This window comes from Molothrus aeneus, chromosome Z, assembly GCF_037042795.1.
Source record: "Molothrus aeneus isolate 106 chromosome Z, BPBGC_Maene_1.0, whole genome shotgun sequence".
NCBI lineage: Eukaryota > Metazoa > Chordata > Aves > Passeriformes > Icteridae > Molothrus > Molothrus aeneus.
Genome location: NC_089680.1, coordinates 63,893,330 through 63,912,490, shown reverse-complemented (window position 1 = coordinate 63,912,490; position 19,161 = coordinate 63,893,330). Strand labels below are relative to the sequence as shown.

The following is a 19,161-nucleotide window of genomic DNA, read 5'->3' as shown; positions in this document are numbered from 1 at the left end:
TTGCCAGTGACCTTGATTTTATTTAGAAGCACATAAAAAAAGTTATGCCACAGCTTTGGTTGACTGGAATGATACATATACTTAAATTTTTAGGTTTTCTTTTTAAATGGTAAACAAGGGTACATTCAGTTGTATGCAAGACCAACATTGTAAATAACACAATTACACTACGGAAAATGAAATGCTTGAAGTATATAGCTGTGAAACCCTTAATATTTTTGGTATTGAATCAGCATTACTAGAAATCATCTGCTGAAGCCATTTCATATATGGTAAACACTGAAAAAAGACCCTGTGATGAAGTGAATGTAAATAGTAACTAGTGAATGTAACTAGTGCAGCTTGCACTGGCTCTGGAGACAAGTAAGAGCCCTACTTAAACATTTTACTCATAAGCTGTCTTCTGCAGCTTAAACATGAAAGGAATTACCTAACTTGTAGTTATGAAGTCCATTCTTACTACTCAGCCACTTGAACTTAAAGAAGTGGTCTGTATTTTCATACATGTGGGGTACTGATAACCCAGTAATTTTTCATGCCTCAGAAAAAAACTACAAAAATTGTTTAGATTGGATAATTATTCTAAATAACACCATAACTCCATGTTCCACCAACTGCTTCTTACATCTCATAAAATGTTTATTTTTTTTTCTTATTTTTGTTTTGTGGGTTTTTTCTGGGTTGTTTTGGGCGGTTTTTTTTGTTTGGTTTTTGCTGTTTTTTGTTCGTTTGCTTTTTTGTTTGTTTGTTGGTGGTTTTTTGGTTGGTTGGTTTGTTTTTTTTTGTTTGTGGGGGGTTTTTTTGAGAGTTGCTGTCAACCAGTAGCTTAGAAGGAGGGAGGTATGAAAATTCCCAGGCCATGACGAATCCTGAGTATTTTGCAACAGTATACACTGAGTTCTCGTAGTCCACAGTCTCTCTCTGTGCTGAAAGGATGACAATAAATCATAGGAGGAATATTTACAATTTTCAGAATAAACCTAGTAGCAGACCAGCTGTAACATTTCTCATTCTACAAAACCTGCTTTTTAGTATCACCTTTTTCTAGAAACACATGGCAAGGAAAATAAAACTGTCTTTTTTAGTAAGCAAAAGAAGATTTTGATAAAAGATAGTTTACAGATATAAAAGACAGTTTTATGTCTGGATGATATACAGATATCTGTATACAAGCATGTGTACTAAACAATAAACAAGAAGGTAGATTTGAATGTTACAGGTCTGATGTAAAAGGAAAAAGAGTAGTCAAAAGTGCTGATACACGAACTCACTCCATCATGCCTAATTATTGCAGCATATATAATATAATATAATTAAAATGCAGAAAATATCTGCTTATCTCCAAACCAGGGAAAAGACATCTCTTTGGAAATGTAGTTAAATTAAAAAAAAAAAAGCCAAGATGTGTGTTCTGTTTCAGCACACAGGAGAAATTCACAGGGAGATTATAAACTCCTGAAAATAGAAGTTTATAATGACAACAGACAATGCTTTCATTACAGTGACAACAACAAAGCCACTGTACTATATACCATCTTGTTTTTGTACATGTTTACAGTAGATACTTGAAGACACAGAAAAGGTTCATGTGCAGCTTTTCCATTAAAAGCTGTGACATTCATCAAACTGATAAGTATATTTAGAAAATGAGAAAAGATGCTTGATGTAAATACTGTGCACATTAGTTAACAATGTATAAAGATTTTTAAGTGCACTATGAATTGGAGATGCAAACATGAATGGCTTTTGACATCTCCGTAACTTGCTTGAATGCACACTAAAGAACCGTTTAAGAAGTTGTTTCCAGTTTTGTCTGATCATTTCTTCTCAGAAGGAGTTTCACCACAAAGTTCTGCATCTACTGAGGCCTCTTCAAGAGATGGTTTAATATTAGATACATTAACAGGACATCCAAGGGTAGCTGTACAGATAGAGAGAAAAGATGTATTAGATTTTACACTTAATATCCATGCTAAAAAGCAGAAAGGCAAGAAAAATGCATGTTATCTAGCTCAGAAACAAATAAGCTACACTATCTAATGAAATCAGAAATCCAAGTGAAATTTGGTCTCTAAACAGCACAACCATCCAAGGGCAGACAGTGTAGCGGGCCAACAGTTCAGACTGAACATACTAATGACTGAATGCATCATCATGTTATCGGCAGCTTTAGTCAGAACAGAGTCACAGAGCTCTACATTAGGTGTTCAGAAAACATCTTAGAAATTTAGCCATTTAAAGAAATAAATTTGTCTTACTTGGAGATAGCTGTCATACTTCAAAACCAAAGCTCATGAACTTCAGGCCATAGAAAATGAAACAATTCAGAGGATAAGAGAAAGTAACTATTAACACAGTTTTACTGTTAAAGTTATTTGTGCAATGCTACTGAGTTCTCACTGACCCACAAAAAGATTCTACTTATGTAGGGAACGTTAAGAAAATCTGTCCTATGAAATCGTGTAATATGTAAGGAAGAATTATACTGCTGGAAATAATCAAGTTAGTCACTCTGCCTTTGACAGAATTTACTTACATAAGGTTAGTTTCTCCACCACTAGCCTTTCAGGCAAAGTTTCAAGTGGAGTTGGTTGAATTTTTGCAGGGGTAAATGTATTTAAAGAAATTTTCCTTCCTGAAAGGGGCATCATGTAAGTTGGAGTAGCTGAAATGATGGGGGGAAAAAGAAATCATTAATAATAAAAATATTCTGACCTAAACCAGATGTCAAAAACTGTAGCCACAGGACTGTGTATCCATCCAGCAAAATAGATACCACATTTATACAACCAGCCACCAATTTTTGACTCAAGTATCAAACCCTTACAATATGAAAGACAAATCTTAAAATCTCTTTTTTACAACACAAAGCAACACAATAAGTTCATGCTGTTAAGGCAGAATTTCAGTAATAGGTGCCTTGCCAGAAGAAGGCAAAAAGCATTCATGCTATTTCTCATAGGTTAGGAAGATTGCACCTGAATAGGTTTAAGTCCAATATGTCTATAAAAAGTGCACACAATGCTTTAATCTCTAGTACAGGAAAGCAGGAGAACTAAACATCTATGACTTTAATTGTCTCAGGTCTATTTTCCAATCACTCCTTGGTAGAAAGGTGACAACCATATGCTAGAAGTATGACACATTTTGTTTTTCAATATTTCTTCATCTTGTATACTCTCAATTCTGAACTGATATTGAAGACACACAGAATTCCTAACCAGTATAAAAAGACATTTTAAGTAGCTGAGAATTTTCATATACTTACAAACCTCTCTGAGCTCTTTTTCAGTTACATCAATTTTCTTAAAATTGCTTATACTCTTTCTCAAATATAGGAGGCCTACCCTATCAAATAAGCTGCTGATTAAAATCTAAACTGTATAAAATAATGGGGGAAAATTGAAAAATCCTGTAGTAGAAAAAAGGGTTAAGTCCAAACAGGTAGAATACTGTTGTATCAGTACTTTGATAGGAAACAGTACAAGTTTCTTTCTTAATCAAAGCATAAGTCTTTAGACACTTCCTTAGGAAGAATGATTTTCAATCACCTGACACATCCTATTATGTGGTAAATCTGACCTAACTTTAACCATTTCCAAAGACACAGCACTAGAATCACAACGGGAAATCATTTCCCAGACACATGCACATGGATAGAATTCAGCTGTATTTCCTTTCAAGATCACCTGAACTTTAAACGCAGCACAAACTGCTAAAAAGCTAAGTAACTGTAAAGCACTCTACAGGTGAAACCCCAAGTAATACTGAAAGAAACAGGAAATAATGAAGTTTTAAGTGTAAATGCAACACTATTCTGCTGAGGTTACTGATAGTGCAACATTACAGTATAAAGCTGGGAATGCTGCATGCTCCCTGAAAAGCATTACCTGTAATCCAGCTGAGTATGGACAGTATAGAGAAGTCAATATAATAATAAAGGAAATAAACTAACCATGATTTCATTAAATCCTTAATTTACTACCTCAGCCAACAGAGATGCTACTTCAATGAATTATATATGTCCATACCCACAAAAGGATACTGCAAAATGTAAAATTATGGTTTATATACATTTTCATTTTCTTCAAAAGCAGTATCCTTTTTTTTTTTTAACAAATTTACTTGCTAGATGCAAACACTGCAAAGATTAACTAAACAACAGTTAAGAATTTAAAATTAACATAATTACAAATTATAACCAGTACATGTCTCCTGTAGATTTTCCCTTGATGGTGCAGCAACAGAAGCAAGAAATTCATCCACCTGCTTCAGAGACAAGGAATTGTGTAGAGTTTCCAAAGGACAAATAGAAGGCACCATCGAATACAGTTCAAAACCTAAAATAAAAAAATAATAAAAAAAGAGATTTCCAAACATAAGACAGGATTTAACGTACTGCATTAATGCATGATAAAAAAGGCTTAGTTTACATGAGCACGTGCAAGCATAAGCTTCTTGAAATCTTGGAAATTAAATATTACAGGAGTTGGAACAAGATGAGCCAGTTTCCAGCTAAAGATACAATACATGGGATACAAGTCCCGTGTACACATGAAGTACCCATGTAGACATAAATTATTCCAACATGAGAACTGTGCCCTACTCCCAAATCAGTTCATGAAAGATAATCTCCCTTTAAGACAAATTTAGCAGATCACTAAAAAAAAAAAAAGGCAGGAAAAGATAGTTATTTATCCTAATCATTCTAGTACCTGGCACAAGACTAAATAGGTAATTCATTCATGCTAGAAAGGAGGATAGCTATTTTGTTAGCAGACAAGAGCTAAAAATGCTGTATCTTCCAAGAAATAAATTTGCAGAACTCATGTTCTGTCATCTTCAGTATTCTGTGAAAATAAACTGTTGCCTTTAATATCAAAGGAAAACCACTGTTAGCATTTTTATATCTTGAGGTTACACACTTTCACTTTCTGAGACAGATGTACACCTACCTTTATGCATTTAAAAACAGTATTGAAAGACTAGAAGTTTCATATATTGGAACAGGTAAGTAAAGCAACCCAAAAATCTAAAAATTTATTGGACTTTGCTTTTCTATGTTAGTCTTGATCATACGCTAACCATGCATATCCATATTACTAACAGACTAAAAAGTGTTTAAACACTTTGGCTAAAAAAAATTTGCAGTCCTCTAAAGTGATTCAAGTTTGGTAACTCAATAAACAGCGTTTCATCCAGTTGAATTTCAGAAGAGGAAAACATGTCCATTAGTGTTTTCAACATACAGCTGTGTAACATTACAACTTTGCAATTCAATACTGTAAATTTCTTCTAAGACAATTAAATGAAGAAGCCATAGTGAATGAAATAATGTTTAGAATTTCAGTTCAAGGTACATTTATTAGAGATAACATGACTGGGAACTGTTCTTTCCCATAAAATAATAAGCAACAATGTTCCTGTGATATCCAGTGTTGTCCATTCACTCTCCATCAGTACTATGCATAAAGAAGAAAGATTTCAACCCCCAAATGTCTATACTTATATTTAGACCCACCTTGGCCATATTCAAATTTTGGGGGCCATTGCTACAGATATTCAACCAACTGAGGTAGACTTATGTCAGCTTCACTTAAATTATAAACAAAATATTCCATTTCATGAAAATTGGAGTTTTGTGTACAAAAGAAACACCACCATACAATTAATTTCAATTCTTTTATAAAGTCATTAGCTAGCCTTCAGTGTAAGCACTAAGATGCTTACCATACATATTAATATCCTACATAGCTATATGCATGCATGTAAAGCGCAAACCCTTTCGTTGCCTTACAGTAAAATGTAAGATTTCTCTTTTCCCTGACAGAAAAGTTCCTATCACTTGAATGAAAATTCTTTCTTTCTAATTTTGCAATTAATGAAGTGTGACAATGTCAGGTTAACTTTTTAATAACTATTATTGTTATACTGCATGTTATAGAGAACCAGAGAGGAATTCCAAAATGCACTTTAAAAGAAAAAAGAAATAAAATTGTCTTGTTTTAGAAATTTCCCCTCCAAATTTTTTCATTAAGTTTTGACAATTCTGCTGTCAGCTAGTCATATCCCAGAATGTCACTGTAGTATCTTTATTTCTAAGGGATATGGCTTAAAACATAATTGGGAATTCTACGTGTCGTGTTTTATTTGAATGTTTTCTGACAAATATTATCTGATGGTATAAGAAAAAAGTTTTAAATTTCATGATGAAAAAGCCCAACAGTGTCCCTTTAAGAAGGCAATTTCCTGTACACTAACAGCCTTTGATTTTTGCCTGTATTTATTCTTAAAACATCAAAAGGCAAGCCAATGAAAGGGTTAACGCAGCATCTCAAAAAGCCATCCCTGCTGTCTTAAGATTCAAAAACTGTAGAGACATACCACTGGAGCCTAGAAATTCCACAGAGGAAATGGACCAGCACCTAAAGAGGTGTCGGTGTTCTGCAGAGGCCCAGAAAATAAGGTATAGCACTTTCAGAAGATACTTGTTTCACCATGTTCCTTGAACTAAAGATGGGGTGGGGGGAGTGGGGGTAGTCTGAAATGAGTTAAGAGGGTGTGATAACAACATAAAAGTAAGAAAAAAACAGAGTGAAAGGGACAAGGATAATTAAAATGATAGTCCAAAGGACAGACGAAACAACATCAATAGGGTGTTATGTTAGTAGAGAACCCCTGGAAACTGCAATATACTTAGGGTTCATAGGAACTCATACTGCATGCATTAATCTTGTCAAAGATGTGTAGCAAAACTACTGCATTACATGAATCAGAACAGTAAGTGTGATCGATAAAAGCTATTTACGATCCTTTTTTTTTAAAGAATAGAATCACAAAAAGTGACTTAATGGAACAAAAGGTAATTCTATTATTAGCCACAGATTCTGAAATGCAGTTCTTACTCTCTGACCTTGTATGTTTTGGGAGTATTGTTTGGTTTGAGTTCTAACATAAAAAATGGACTTCTGACTTTTCTATTTGAGATAAAACATTAGATTTGTCATTTTAGACCAAACACAGTCTTAAAAAGAAATTTAGCCTTACTACAGTTTTCCTTTATAAAGCACTGCAGTGCAAAAAAGCCACTATAGATTTAAAATGAATGTAACAAAATACAACTCTGCTTCTAAGCAAGGCTAAACAAAAACTCAAGTCTTTTTTTTTAAACTTTTTTCCTAAGCAAATATATTTTGAATCTAACATGAAAATACTGATGATTTCCACTGCAGTTTCAATATCACAATCACTGAACTTAGCCAGCAGTCATGCACATTTTAAAACTGCAGTGAAGAAATCTGGAAAAGCTACATTCAGGTCCAGTTGGTCCTGAATATATCTGGGGCCTATTCAGTCATGTAGAAAGGGAGGCGCAAAATATTTTGCTGAGGAAGAAAAAGACATACCTCTGTCCTGTGTGTTAAACGAGAAATTTTGCAAACTGAAGACAGTTAACTCTCACTCTTGAAGCTCAAGAGGTCAATGCTGCTCAAGAAGTCACAGCTCTCTTGCTGTGATTTTTAGTGCAATATTTAAGTAATTTGCACATCTGATGAACAGAGAAGTATGATAAGGTAAAATAAATTTTTGTCCCATAAAAAATATAGCAATTTAGCAGGAACAGAACCAAAGCTTCTGCTTTAGTTTTTGTAATTTAGCATCACTTCAAGAAGATAGTCATAAACTCCAGCTGTCAATTCAGTGACTTATTTTAGAATGGGCAGGCTCAGAGAATCAGCTCAGCAGGAGAAAGACAAAGAAGAAACAGCAGCTATCAAGAAGTGTATGTTTAATAAGATCAGATTTCATTGTCTGTATCTTGTACCATACAGTCTGATCACACAAGAACTTCAGGAGAATAATTTATTAGAGAGATCATGATTAACAGTAGTACCTAATTTTTTTTCGCAGATTTTTCTAAGTAATGAATTTTGATGTTGTATTTATACTAATGAATGGTAAAGAAAGTATTTAGGATATCTAATGATTACAAATATATTTGGAATTGTGCTTGAAGTTAGGAACAACAGACGGCTGGATGATACTGTACACCCCGTATTTGAAATAAAAATAAAAGGGATGAAGCAAGAAACCTTTTGTTTTTGATTTTGTTTTTAAAATAAAAGCAAAACGTACCATTGGTTGGGTGTCGAGCAAATGAGATAGAAAACCTTTTAACAGCAGAACCGCGTGTGGTGTCTGAGAAAGAGAAAAACAGGTACCTGAAATTTGTAACAGCTACCAAAAGTGAGAGATTTTAAAATAGAAAAGGAAGAAGAAAGGAAAATAGAAAAGATGAGACGGTATTAGAAGTGAGTGGCATGCAGAAGGGACTCAAGAAAAGGGCTAAAATCTAAGTAGATGTTAAAAAGAAGAAAATTTGGATTGTTGGTAACTACCAGATGTGTAATGACGTATATGAAAACAAGCAGAATGAGCTCGTGATTCTGGCATACAAGGTTATGCAGGTTAGAGTTGAATACTGAGAAGTGAAGTGGGGGGGAAAACAGCATGAATACTGTTTCACCTCAGAGTTATGAAGGTGTGCTTTGGTATCTTTACATTGTGAAATCTAGTGAGCGAGTTTCTTCTCTATGCCAGATTATCCAAAACTGAGAATCTCCTGCTCCTTTGTAATCCAAACCCCACGAAAAAAAAGTCAGGAATCCTAAAATTTTCACCATCAGTATTTAACTTATTAGTTTATAACTTCATTCCTTGTATATGCTCCAAATAATTTAAATTCAAGATCAATTAGCAGTGATAAAAAACAGAGTTTAAAATTATTAAAGAATTTAAAAACAAAACTTTCAGTTTACTTAAAAAATGCACTTCCTGGAATCTCCTGGCGCACATTACAAGTCTATGATCTGGTGTTCAATTCAAGACAAACAAGAATTAACTATGCTATTAAGTTAAACATAAGCAAGCTATGGGCAATAAAGAAGCAATAGAAACTCATAAAATTAATACTAAGGCCAAAGATTCTAGGATTCCATTAAAATCTTTAGAAGTTCAATGTGGCACATGGGTAGTGCGTGCATGTGCTAGAGTGTGCACATACCATCTATGAAGCCAGAAGAAGTCAGCTTTTTACGATGCGTACGAGCATAATCCTGTAGGTTAGGTGCACTTGAAGAACCCCCGAGCACTGAGGTGCTAAACAGGCCCGCACAGTGAGACCCTGATGGGAGTTAGAGAAAATACATACAACAACCAGGTGTTCGTCCATTCACATTGGGGATGCATGCAGCATGCAAGCACATGGCTCTTACCACACAAAAGGCAGCTTTTGGCAGTGCCTTGGACAGGTTCACAATATGCTTGTAATGTCAGAGTGGGACTTGTAGGCTGAAACTATCATAATTTATTGTGCTTCTACTCATGAAACAGCACACTCTGATATATGTGCAAAGAGGACTGGCTTTAACAAAATGAGTTCTTGTCCTGTTTTCACTTTTGGTAAAAAAAAGTTACCAGTTAGCATCAATGTAAACATAAACAAAACAACCAAACAAAATGAAGATGATGATGATAATGATTGATGATGATGATGAATTGAAAGTTGTGTATTTGAATACCTGTATTCCTGAAACAAATATAAACTGGAAAAATGCTGCTCATTGCTTTCATCCAAATCAACCTTTGAGATGACAGGCTGCTATGAAGTTCCACAGACTTAGTATGTGGAAATAATTCTAACCTCAACAAAATCTTAAATTGGAAATACTCTATTCATATTTCAGCTACCATTATTAACAATGCTACAAACTGAAAAAACCTGAAAGTTTCATCAAGTTTAACTTGACTTTCTTTCCTGAGAAGACTTTTGCACAGCTCCATGCAAGTGACAGTACTTCGTTACAATCATGCATTCCTGCCACTAGAATGGGAATTTAAACAAATCACTGACAGCCACAGATAAAAATATAAAAATAACTTTTGTAATCATCAACCATTAATGAAACTTACATATAACAATGAACAAAATGGGAAAAAAAGTTGCAAGTTTTTTCCTTTACATTTTACTACTAGTTGAAAGGAGAAACATTTTTTCACTCAGAAGTTATCTTTTACATTTTAGATAAGTAATGACAGGGGTTTTTTTGAAAACCAGCAATACTTCCTTTCATTACTTGTAACAGTCCAATGAGGGGAAACATTACTAGCACATGTGACCAATCAGCCAAAATACACTGGTGCCTGGTCTGTGGCAAAAGCCTTTCACAACAAATATAATACCTTAATCTACATGGAAATCCATCAACTTCCACAAGCCATATTGTGTCACACAAAAGAATATTCATTTAACTTAAACAAGCACATAATAAAATCCAGGACTTCAATAAACAAGAGCACCTGATTGTATGCATTTTGCTATGGGAAAAATATAATGGGAAGAAAAGTACCACAGAAAGATTAGACATACAAAAACCCCATATCTTTGCAAATAAAGGAAAAGCTACTTCTAAGTTTATGCATCTAGGTGATGCAGTTATTTATACTTATTATTTCCCATGAAAAGACACAGAAAAAAAAGCAATATTGATTTACAGCAGTGCATGATTTCATTTTTTTTTTGCATGTGGATCATGTGTACACCTATTTTAATAAAGCAATAGAAAAGCACCACTTGAATTAAGAGAATTTTAAAGAAGCCTTTGAATTATAGCATGATTCATACTAATGCTGAAAGGAAGAAATTAATTTTAGGAGAGGAGTATGTGCAAAACCCCATATATTATCAAGAAACTTTATGTTTGTTCCCTATGCCCCTCCCCTCAGAAAAGTATCTTCACTTTCATCAATTGCCAACAATAGGAAACAGAAATTTTAAAGAAAAGTGTTTTAATGGTTTCCAGAGCAGGCTGTTTTAATCTATAATATTCTTGCAAAATCCAAAAGCTCAATCAGAAACTACATTATCTTAAAATTCTGCTTTATGTTAAAAACAATCCTGTGTAACTGTTGTGAGCAGTACAAAATCAGTAGTATGAAGGGTGTCAAACAATTTGTTCTTTTCAGTTATAACTTATTTTAAAATTTTGTTGCAAAAAAAATTGTCCAGTCTGTAGGCCGACACTCAGCATATGTTATTAATAACAAGTACTATTGGGTCCTGTTAACAAAAAAGCTATTCAAAGAATATACAACTATAGAGAACAGCAGGCAGATGAAAAGCTGATAACATCAAACAAAGTTTCAACTGTAGGCACATACCTAGACCACTCTGCTTTTGTTCCAGAATAGTTCTTGGTGTTCTTAAGTTAGTATTGCTTTCTGATAGGACCTGGATGTAAGAAAAAGAAAAATAAGGGAAAGTAGAACAGCAGCATGAAACATCCATTTAACTTGATACAGCAGCCTGTTTCAGACAGACAGGTGTTAATAAGCTGTATGATAAGTGTTAGTAAAAATATGTAAAGGAAACATGAGAGATCATGCAATATCCCCTTCTGAAGGGAGTCCATTTCACATATGAGTTCCTTGCAATGAAGTGGTGCAAAGCAAGCATTCAGAATGAGAAAGGACGCAGACCAAGACTAATATGAGAACAAACATTTGAGACATTTTATTTCATTTTACCAAAGGCACTTTCCTAAACTGCGCCTGTATTGAAAAAAGGAGGGGAGGGAAGGAAAGACAGACAAGCTATTGAGGACACCATACAATCACTGACCATGCACAGGCTCAATCAGTATAATCTTCAGATGCTCACAGCCTTTGCTGATATAAACTTTTCCAGTGTATATAATTTCAGAATTTTCTACAATAAATCATGAAAATTTTCAAACTAATAGGATATGGTTACAGAACACCATCCATTGTCCTACATGTAAACAATATCTTGACATTCTGAATAGCTTTAGATCTTCACTGGTACTTCCAAAACATTTACTGTTTCTTTTTTTCCCTGCTTTTCCCTCACCCCCCATTACAATAAGCAATCTTCAAAATATTGTATGAGTCAATGGATGATGTACTGTGTTGGGAGTTTCAGATACCTTCAGATATAGATGGCAAGAATTATTAGTGCTAGAGATTTTTCCCCGCAATAGTTAATACCAGGCCACTGAAAATATGATATATGCAAAACAAGTCTTGAATAGCAACATGAAGTACCAAATAAATTATTTTAAATTGAATCGGTTGCAATTATTATATTTTTTTAATTTACCTACCACCAAATTAAGCAATGCTGGTTTTAAAGTCTTAAAGGACAACTAAACCAAAGCATAATTCTCTTTCATTAGGAAGTACACTAAGTCTTTTTTGCTGTGGTAACATTTGCAATTCCTATAAAGAAACCAAATGTTTATGAAAGTGTGTAACACATTCAGTGGAAAAACATGCACTTGGTCTTTTCCCCCCAAACATTCTTGGCACGTAATTTTAAAAAGTGTAAGGTATTGCTTGAAACATAATCCGTAACAAGGGATTAGATGTCCTTAAAGACAGTTGTTGCTTGGAATGCATAAAATGTTTAATGAAGTAAAGTTTAAAAACCTGTTGCCATGAGCCAAAAATACTGGATGTGAAAGCCAGTGATTTAGGGGAGACAGGGGAAGAAGTGATTTGTTCCCCTGATCTGCGTCTTCGACGCCCAGTACCCACACCACTGGTGTAATGCAGCCAGGTACCAATACACTCTGGGCTAGACACACTCAGGGGGCTCTCTTCCTGGAAGTGAGAAAGGGGGCAAAAAACAGCAAAGCATGCAAAGTTAGATTCAACAGAGCCAAATGAACAGAAAAGAAAAAAAACCCAATCTGCTTGCACCCTTTTACATACTACCTTTAAAACTACCAAAGAGCGAAGAGCGAAGAGTAATAATGCTATATTAGAAAGTTATCAGTTTCACTCTTGTATCTTCATAACTATATCCTTTACTACAACACTTCAATCAAATTTCTAGTAGACTAATATTAGATATGAGAGAAAACATTTGTTATCAATAATTGATTCATAATTTTAAGAATTTTTCATATGTTGGAAGCAGAACTTCTGTTACCCTTGACATACTGTTTAATAATTTTTCCCCTCCTAAGTACATTAAACTTTCCTATTTATTACTTAATAGTTTCCATTTCTAGTCTATAAGCTTATCTGAATGCTTAAATTTAAATTTAAGAATTTCTTTTGAGACTTTACAGCTGACTTACTGATAGTAGCACCAAATTGACTGGTAGTAGTTTTCCAAACTTAAAAATGTCCTAAAAGTTATCTGATGCTGGACACCTTATCAGGACTTCAAGGGAGTGTCAGGCTAAGCACCCCCCCCCCCATATCTACATCATTACCTATCATTAGCAATAACATTCTTTTTAATACAGTTTGCTTCCCAATGTCAATGAGTTTTACATTCCTGTTTTACCACTATAACTCAGCTTTTTTCTTTTCATGACTCAGTCACAGTTGCATTCCTTCTGTAAATATTGCTGACTATAATCCAGATTAAAATTTACATATAATCTCACACCTGACAGTGTCCTTTCAAATTAACGGACATAGGTGAAAACAGAATTGCCTTACAGGAGGAAAAAAAAAGGGGGGAGAGGGGGCAGGGGAAAAGAAAAAAAAGGAAAAAAAAAAGAAAAAAGTTCAAGGCAGTTGCAGTTTAAGTTGCAGTGACTTTTTAAAATTGATCCAAAATACTGTTTAGTTTAAATATTCCAAATACTAGTTTTGCAGATTTCAGTAGGCCAGATGGAACTTTCTATATTACTTATAAGAAGTATAAGGTCTACACTGTATGTTTTCTCTAAATTGGCTATTTCCTTCCAGGAAATAAGCAAGCTCTGAATGCTGAAACACATCCCATTTTAACATATATTATCTGCACAGTCAGAATCTGGCAGTTTGTGCTTCTGATATCTTGCGAAAGTTAACTTCCATATAGTTTATGAAAATGGTTGAAAGTCTGAAGCTATAGACTTTTAAGCTGTGCATAAGTGAACTCATAGCTAGGAGGGGAGTTTGCATGATCATTGCAAAAAACAGCTTTTAAAAATCAAAAATATTGATGTTGTGAGCATTTGTTTATGAAAAAACTTGGTAATAGAAAATGTAAGACATTAACATTTATTATGTCTGTTAATTTATGGAAGCCATGTAAAGTTATACAGATATCCTTACAGAAGGGAATCATGCAACTTTTTCTCTCCATACTGTCAATAACCAAGTGATTTCCAAATCTGTAATACTTTTACTGCATACAGACAATTCATTCCCACCACAAACATGAAAGAAAAAGCTTTTGGTATGAATCTTCATTTCTGATGGTTTTAAGCAACTGAAAATGAGGCAATAAGATGCTGTTAGTCTGCTTCTAGCATTAATATCACAGAAGTGCTTCTATGTACCATCTGAATTTCCACTCAACCATCCCAATGGTATCAGTGATACAGCTGTGCATACACCCCACCTCTGTGACATTAAGCCATATCTGTGAAGCACACCTAGATGTCATGGCTTACAACACAGCAAACTATATTGTTCAAGATGTTACCTACAGAATTCATGAACAAATGCCAGTCACTTAAAAAGAAAGCTTCCACTTTATCTTTCTTACCTTCAAAAGCTTGACAAGTGGAGTCACTTTCACTCCACATGACAGCAAATACAGCAGAAGAGGTCTCATGTTCTGCACCTCCCCATCCACCCTAATACCTCTGCTGCCTTTCAGCACAATCACCCTGAAAGTTTGCTCAATTCCCAGTAGTAGCTCTCTTGTAAGGATGAATAGAAAAGCAACGTTTGTTAGTTTGTAGATGTAGGTTTAGACTGAAAGACTCTTCATTTCAAATATCAACTTTTCTAAAATAGCTTAAAAAAAAAGGAAGTAAGTCTTATCACAATAATAATTAAAAAAAGCATCCCTTCAGAGGAATTATTGCCATGGAGGATTTCCCACTGAGTAAGGGCAAACCTTCTGTGAGATGTATCATGCTGGTTCTGTATAATCAAAAGCAGAATGACATTTGGTTTTGTTTTTTTAAAAGCAAGCAAAAGTTAGTATCTTTGACAGAAATTATCTGGAACACAAACACTTACTTCAACAGAACCAATCTTCCTGGATCTTGGAAGGGGTGACTTTCTGTGTATGTGAATTGGGTCTGATACCATTGGCTTGAACATCACTACTGATCGATCCGTTTCATCTCGTTTAGGAGCATGTACTTCCTCATCACTATCATTTCTATGAGATGTTTTCTTTGAGCCTTCATTCTACAGAAAATACATAATTCATTCTTAATTTTTATGCACACCTTCAAACATGTAGACACAAGTGGCTATTAAATAAATGTGCCACATAAAGGTAAAACAGGCTGATTTTAAAAATACAAGATGTAAATCACATATTTTGCTTTGCTCACATTCCTTTCTCGAAAAGCAGTTATAACTCCACTTACCTGACCATGTATCTTGGAAAATATCAATCCTTCCTCAACAATATGTATTCATAAACATGCCATACTACTTTATTAAATATATCTTCCAGTTCCCAGAATATTATTCATGTGACACTCTGATGTTGATATCACTTAGAGTATTTTGTATTTATAGTAAAAATTCTGGCAAAACTTTAGAACATTCAAATTGTCTGTGTCCTTCACCTCAGTGCCCATTCAAAATAGAAAATATTGGGACTACTTATATTTACTGCATGTTTTTCTACCAAAAGAAAAACCCACACTTGTATTTTTTACATAACAATTTTAAAGTGTTTATTTTAGGTATGTCCATATCCAAAAAAATCTAAGTTTTGCTTTGTAGAAAAGCATAATTATTACCTCTCTGGAGGCAGGTCTGTATCCATATCCAGATGGTAAATTTTTATCTTCTTCACAGCCTTTCGCTCCTGGACTGAAATGCAGCTCTACATGAAAACGTTCTTCTGAAGAAAGTTCCTGAAGTAAAATAATAGGCTTATACTTTAACAAATAGCTCAGCACTACTAATTTCTGAAGATATTTATCCATTTTTAAATACCTTGTTTGGATCCTCATAGAGCATGATAACAATCTGTGTCATGTAATTGAGTTCATTGACCACATTTAAGTAATCCATAGCTCGTTTCCATTGTTCATCTTTTGATTCCTTATTGAGAAAAAAAAATCAACAAGTAAAACTCAGCTATTTTCTTTAAAAATGATTTTTTTTAAAAGTGATGATTTCACTTTTCCCCCATTTACACAGATTTTCATAGCAGAAGTGCAAAGCTCATCATAGTTAAGGAAAATGCAGAGGTACAACGAAAAAAACTAATTATGAACCTCCATGAGTGACTTAAAATTGCTGATCAAATGACTGAAGAGTGAAGAGCAAACTTTTCATGCTATTTCAGTGTGTCTTTCATGCTTTTTCGCTAATTATGATATGTAGACAGAGGCACTGTTTTCAATTCTTCTGATGAGAACTGCTAATATTGCAATAAATTCATTTCAGCTAATATATTGTGAAAAATGTTTTTAGATATTACACTAACAGAGATATCAGCCAAACAGAGTAAACAAAGCTTTCTAGTATATAGAAGAGGTGCAACCGTCACATCACAAACTACTTAGACGAACAGTCACCTTTTTCATGCTGTAGCAAAGAAACCATTTAGTAACCCCACCTTAAGAGTTCATCAGACTTAAAATTGGAGTGCACCTGTTGTAGCATGTCACAGAGATTTATAAGTGCTTTTGCCATCACTGAGTTTAGTCATCCATTACCAGAAGCAAGTATGTCAATATGACAATTTGAAAAGCAGTGTATAAGTCAAAAGGTATCTTACAAGCAGATGTGGTGCTGTATGTATCTACTCCAAGAGCTTAGTTTAAGTAATTTCTGAATCTGGAAACCTTGTCTTTTTCAGTGTCAAAGACTATCAGATGGAGATAATGCACAACCTTTGTAGTATTCTATAACAGTACAGGAAAGTAAGAAAATTCACTGTACACGAGAAACTTTGTACTCTATGAGCAGTCTTGAAATTAGGTAGGGATGTTTTGACAATATGTCAATGGACAAAAATAGTAAGCCAGTGCAAAAGTAAATTCAAGAGAACCCTTAATCATAACTTGAGAATAAAAGTTGAAAGAATTATTGGTGACAACAGAAGACAAAAAAGAAGTATCTGGCCTTTCCACATCTATTTGTGATTCTAACACCTACAGCCAACGGAACACAGCATTACATTGATGGAAATTAACATGCTAATTAATGTGCAATTTGCAGTATGTTTCTGCATAAGTAATAGAAAATAAAGTGTTTGAAAACATGTGATAAATTTCAAAGACACTTAACGTTTCAAAACAGTCAGAGGAAGATTCAGGTTCCTCTCAAAATATCAGGGCTTCAACAGAGAAACTTACATCACATAAGGCACCATAACGAAGGGTGGATAACAGAGAGTGGACGTGACTCTCACTGGTGAAATACAGCCGGGTACGAACATGGCGTTCTGGGGACATAACACCCCTGGAGTAGCTTAAAAAGAAGAAAATGTTATTAGACTATGATAAGATGTGCCCTTATTTTTAAAATAGCTGTTAAAAAAAATTATATTTTCTAATTTCCGTGAGCTAAGAAGATTCTTCAAATTTGAAACCTACAGAATAGCTCTAATTTTTATGGTAATTAATGTAACCATGTAAAGAAGTAACTGGCTTACAGAGGGTGAAGCTTATTTACAGTGTCATCATCTTGAGTTCTCTGAAGGTCAGAACGAATTTTCCTGACTAGAGGAGTGCAGTAACCTTTGGCAATCTCCAATTTCTCAGCTTTTGAAATACCATATTCCTGTGTAAAAACAAACTGACTTTTAAAATTCAGTTAAAGATTAATATGCCTTCTAATTCAAAGCTTCTATATTAAAGCAAATTAGTCATCTATTAGTTTGCTCTGGCTACAAACCATTTAACATTTTTACTACTTATGATTAGTGATGTAGCTTCAACTAACAAGCAATTTGCCTTTTTGCTGTTTGACTTGATATAGACAAAAAGTTTTCCTTCATTTGTTAAATCAAAGAAGTGGATTTACCTTCTGGTATGATAAAGCTCTTCTTCTTAACCATAATATCTATGGAAGCATTCTGCCTTCTTGTCACCATCTCCATCTCCTATTCTGTCCCCAAAATGTTGTGTTTTCTAATTTCTTTTTTTTTTTTCCTTTCTTTTTAACAGTCACTAAAGAGATATATTTCGTATGTCTACCTTAGTTTGGAGTAAGCCACCCCAGAGACTTCCATTCATGTCAAATAATCACAGAAATTATATTTATGTACAACTGAGAAATTACTGGTGATATTAAATGTTGTAATATCATCAATATTTAAAAGTATGTTCATCCAGGAGCTTCATACTCTGTGCTGCCCATGGTATGAAAGTTAGAATGGATCTTCTTCTTACCCTAGAGAGTAACACAAGCACTGTTCCTTTGCATTATGTAGGCTATAAAGTTTTCTTTGTTTTTCTTCCTTCAGTATGTGTCCTCATTTTTACCTGCTCTTCTCTAATTTTCTATTCAAAATTTCAGCTTAATAGACCTACACACAACAATGCATTCTAAGCATCACTACTATTTTTGTCTTTCATGTCAAGGAGTTTGAGAGATGGGGGAGGAAGAACTTCCTTCAAATGCTGCATACAATATGGGTAAGCACCTCTTACAACACTGTTCTGTAACTGCAGGGACACTTGGGGAAAGCTTTAGTCTGTTCTGTCCTGCTATCACAAATCAATTTCATGACTTGCCACCTCCAAGATTTTAGAGCTAAACAAAGTTTAACAGCTTACAGAGCATGTAAGTTTAACATGTCTATTTTTGGCCTGAAAGTCTATGAAATTTAATGTGTACATTCACATCATGGACTCTTACAATTATGAAAAAGCAGAAAGATCTTTTTAAATTAAAATTGTTTGAAATTAGTTAAATTGCATAGATTAGGATTAACATCGTCATTTGGAAAGAGCCCAAAAATTAAATTTCCATAAGTCGTAGAAATGAAATTAAAAGCAACTTAAGAAAACATAGTTATTCACAAAGGCAACTGTTAAATCTATGATGAATGGTGAAGATGAACCCTTTTAATTTAATACACTGCTGTAAGGAAGGAGGCATGTTCACACCCTAAATTTCTAGAAAAATTCATCCTGAACACAGATTAAT

General features: G+C 34.2%; 1 protein-coding gene across 1 annotated transcript in view; it reads right to left on the bottom strand.

The window, feature by feature from the left end:
- PPIP5K2 (diphosphoinositol pentakisphosphate kinase 2) overlaps positions 1 to 19,161 on the bottom strand; it is a 47,519-nt gene continuing 28,358 nt past the window's right edge. The window contains exons 20-32 of the mRNA XM_066569745.1: positions 17,663 to 17,790; positions 17,364 to 17,478; positions 15,994 to 16,101; positions 15,795 to 15,911; positions 15,055 to 15,228; positions 12,508 to 12,681; positions 11,221 to 11,290; positions 9,065 to 9,184; positions 8,137 to 8,199; positions 6,385 to 6,444; positions 4,209 to 4,340; positions 2,537 to 2,665; positions 1 to 1,921 (exon numbers count right to left, since the gene is read on the bottom strand). Coding sequence (XP_066425842.1) covers positions 1,818 to 1,921; positions 2,537 to 2,665; positions 4,209 to 4,340; positions 6,385 to 6,444; positions 8,137 to 8,199; positions 9,065 to 9,184; positions 11,221 to 11,290; positions 12,508 to 12,681; positions 15,055 to 15,228; positions 15,795 to 15,911; positions 15,994 to 16,101; positions 17,364 to 17,478; positions 17,663 to 17,790 — 1,494 coding nt within the window. The 3' untranslated portion in view covers positions 1 to 1,817. The remainder of the gene's footprint in view (positions 1,922 to 2,536; positions 2,666 to 4,208; positions 4,341 to 6,384; positions 6,445 to 8,136; positions 8,200 to 9,064; positions 9,185 to 11,220; positions 11,291 to 12,507; positions 12,682 to 15,054; positions 15,229 to 15,794; positions 15,912 to 15,993; positions 16,102 to 17,363; positions 17,479 to 17,662; positions 17,791 to 19,161) is intronic.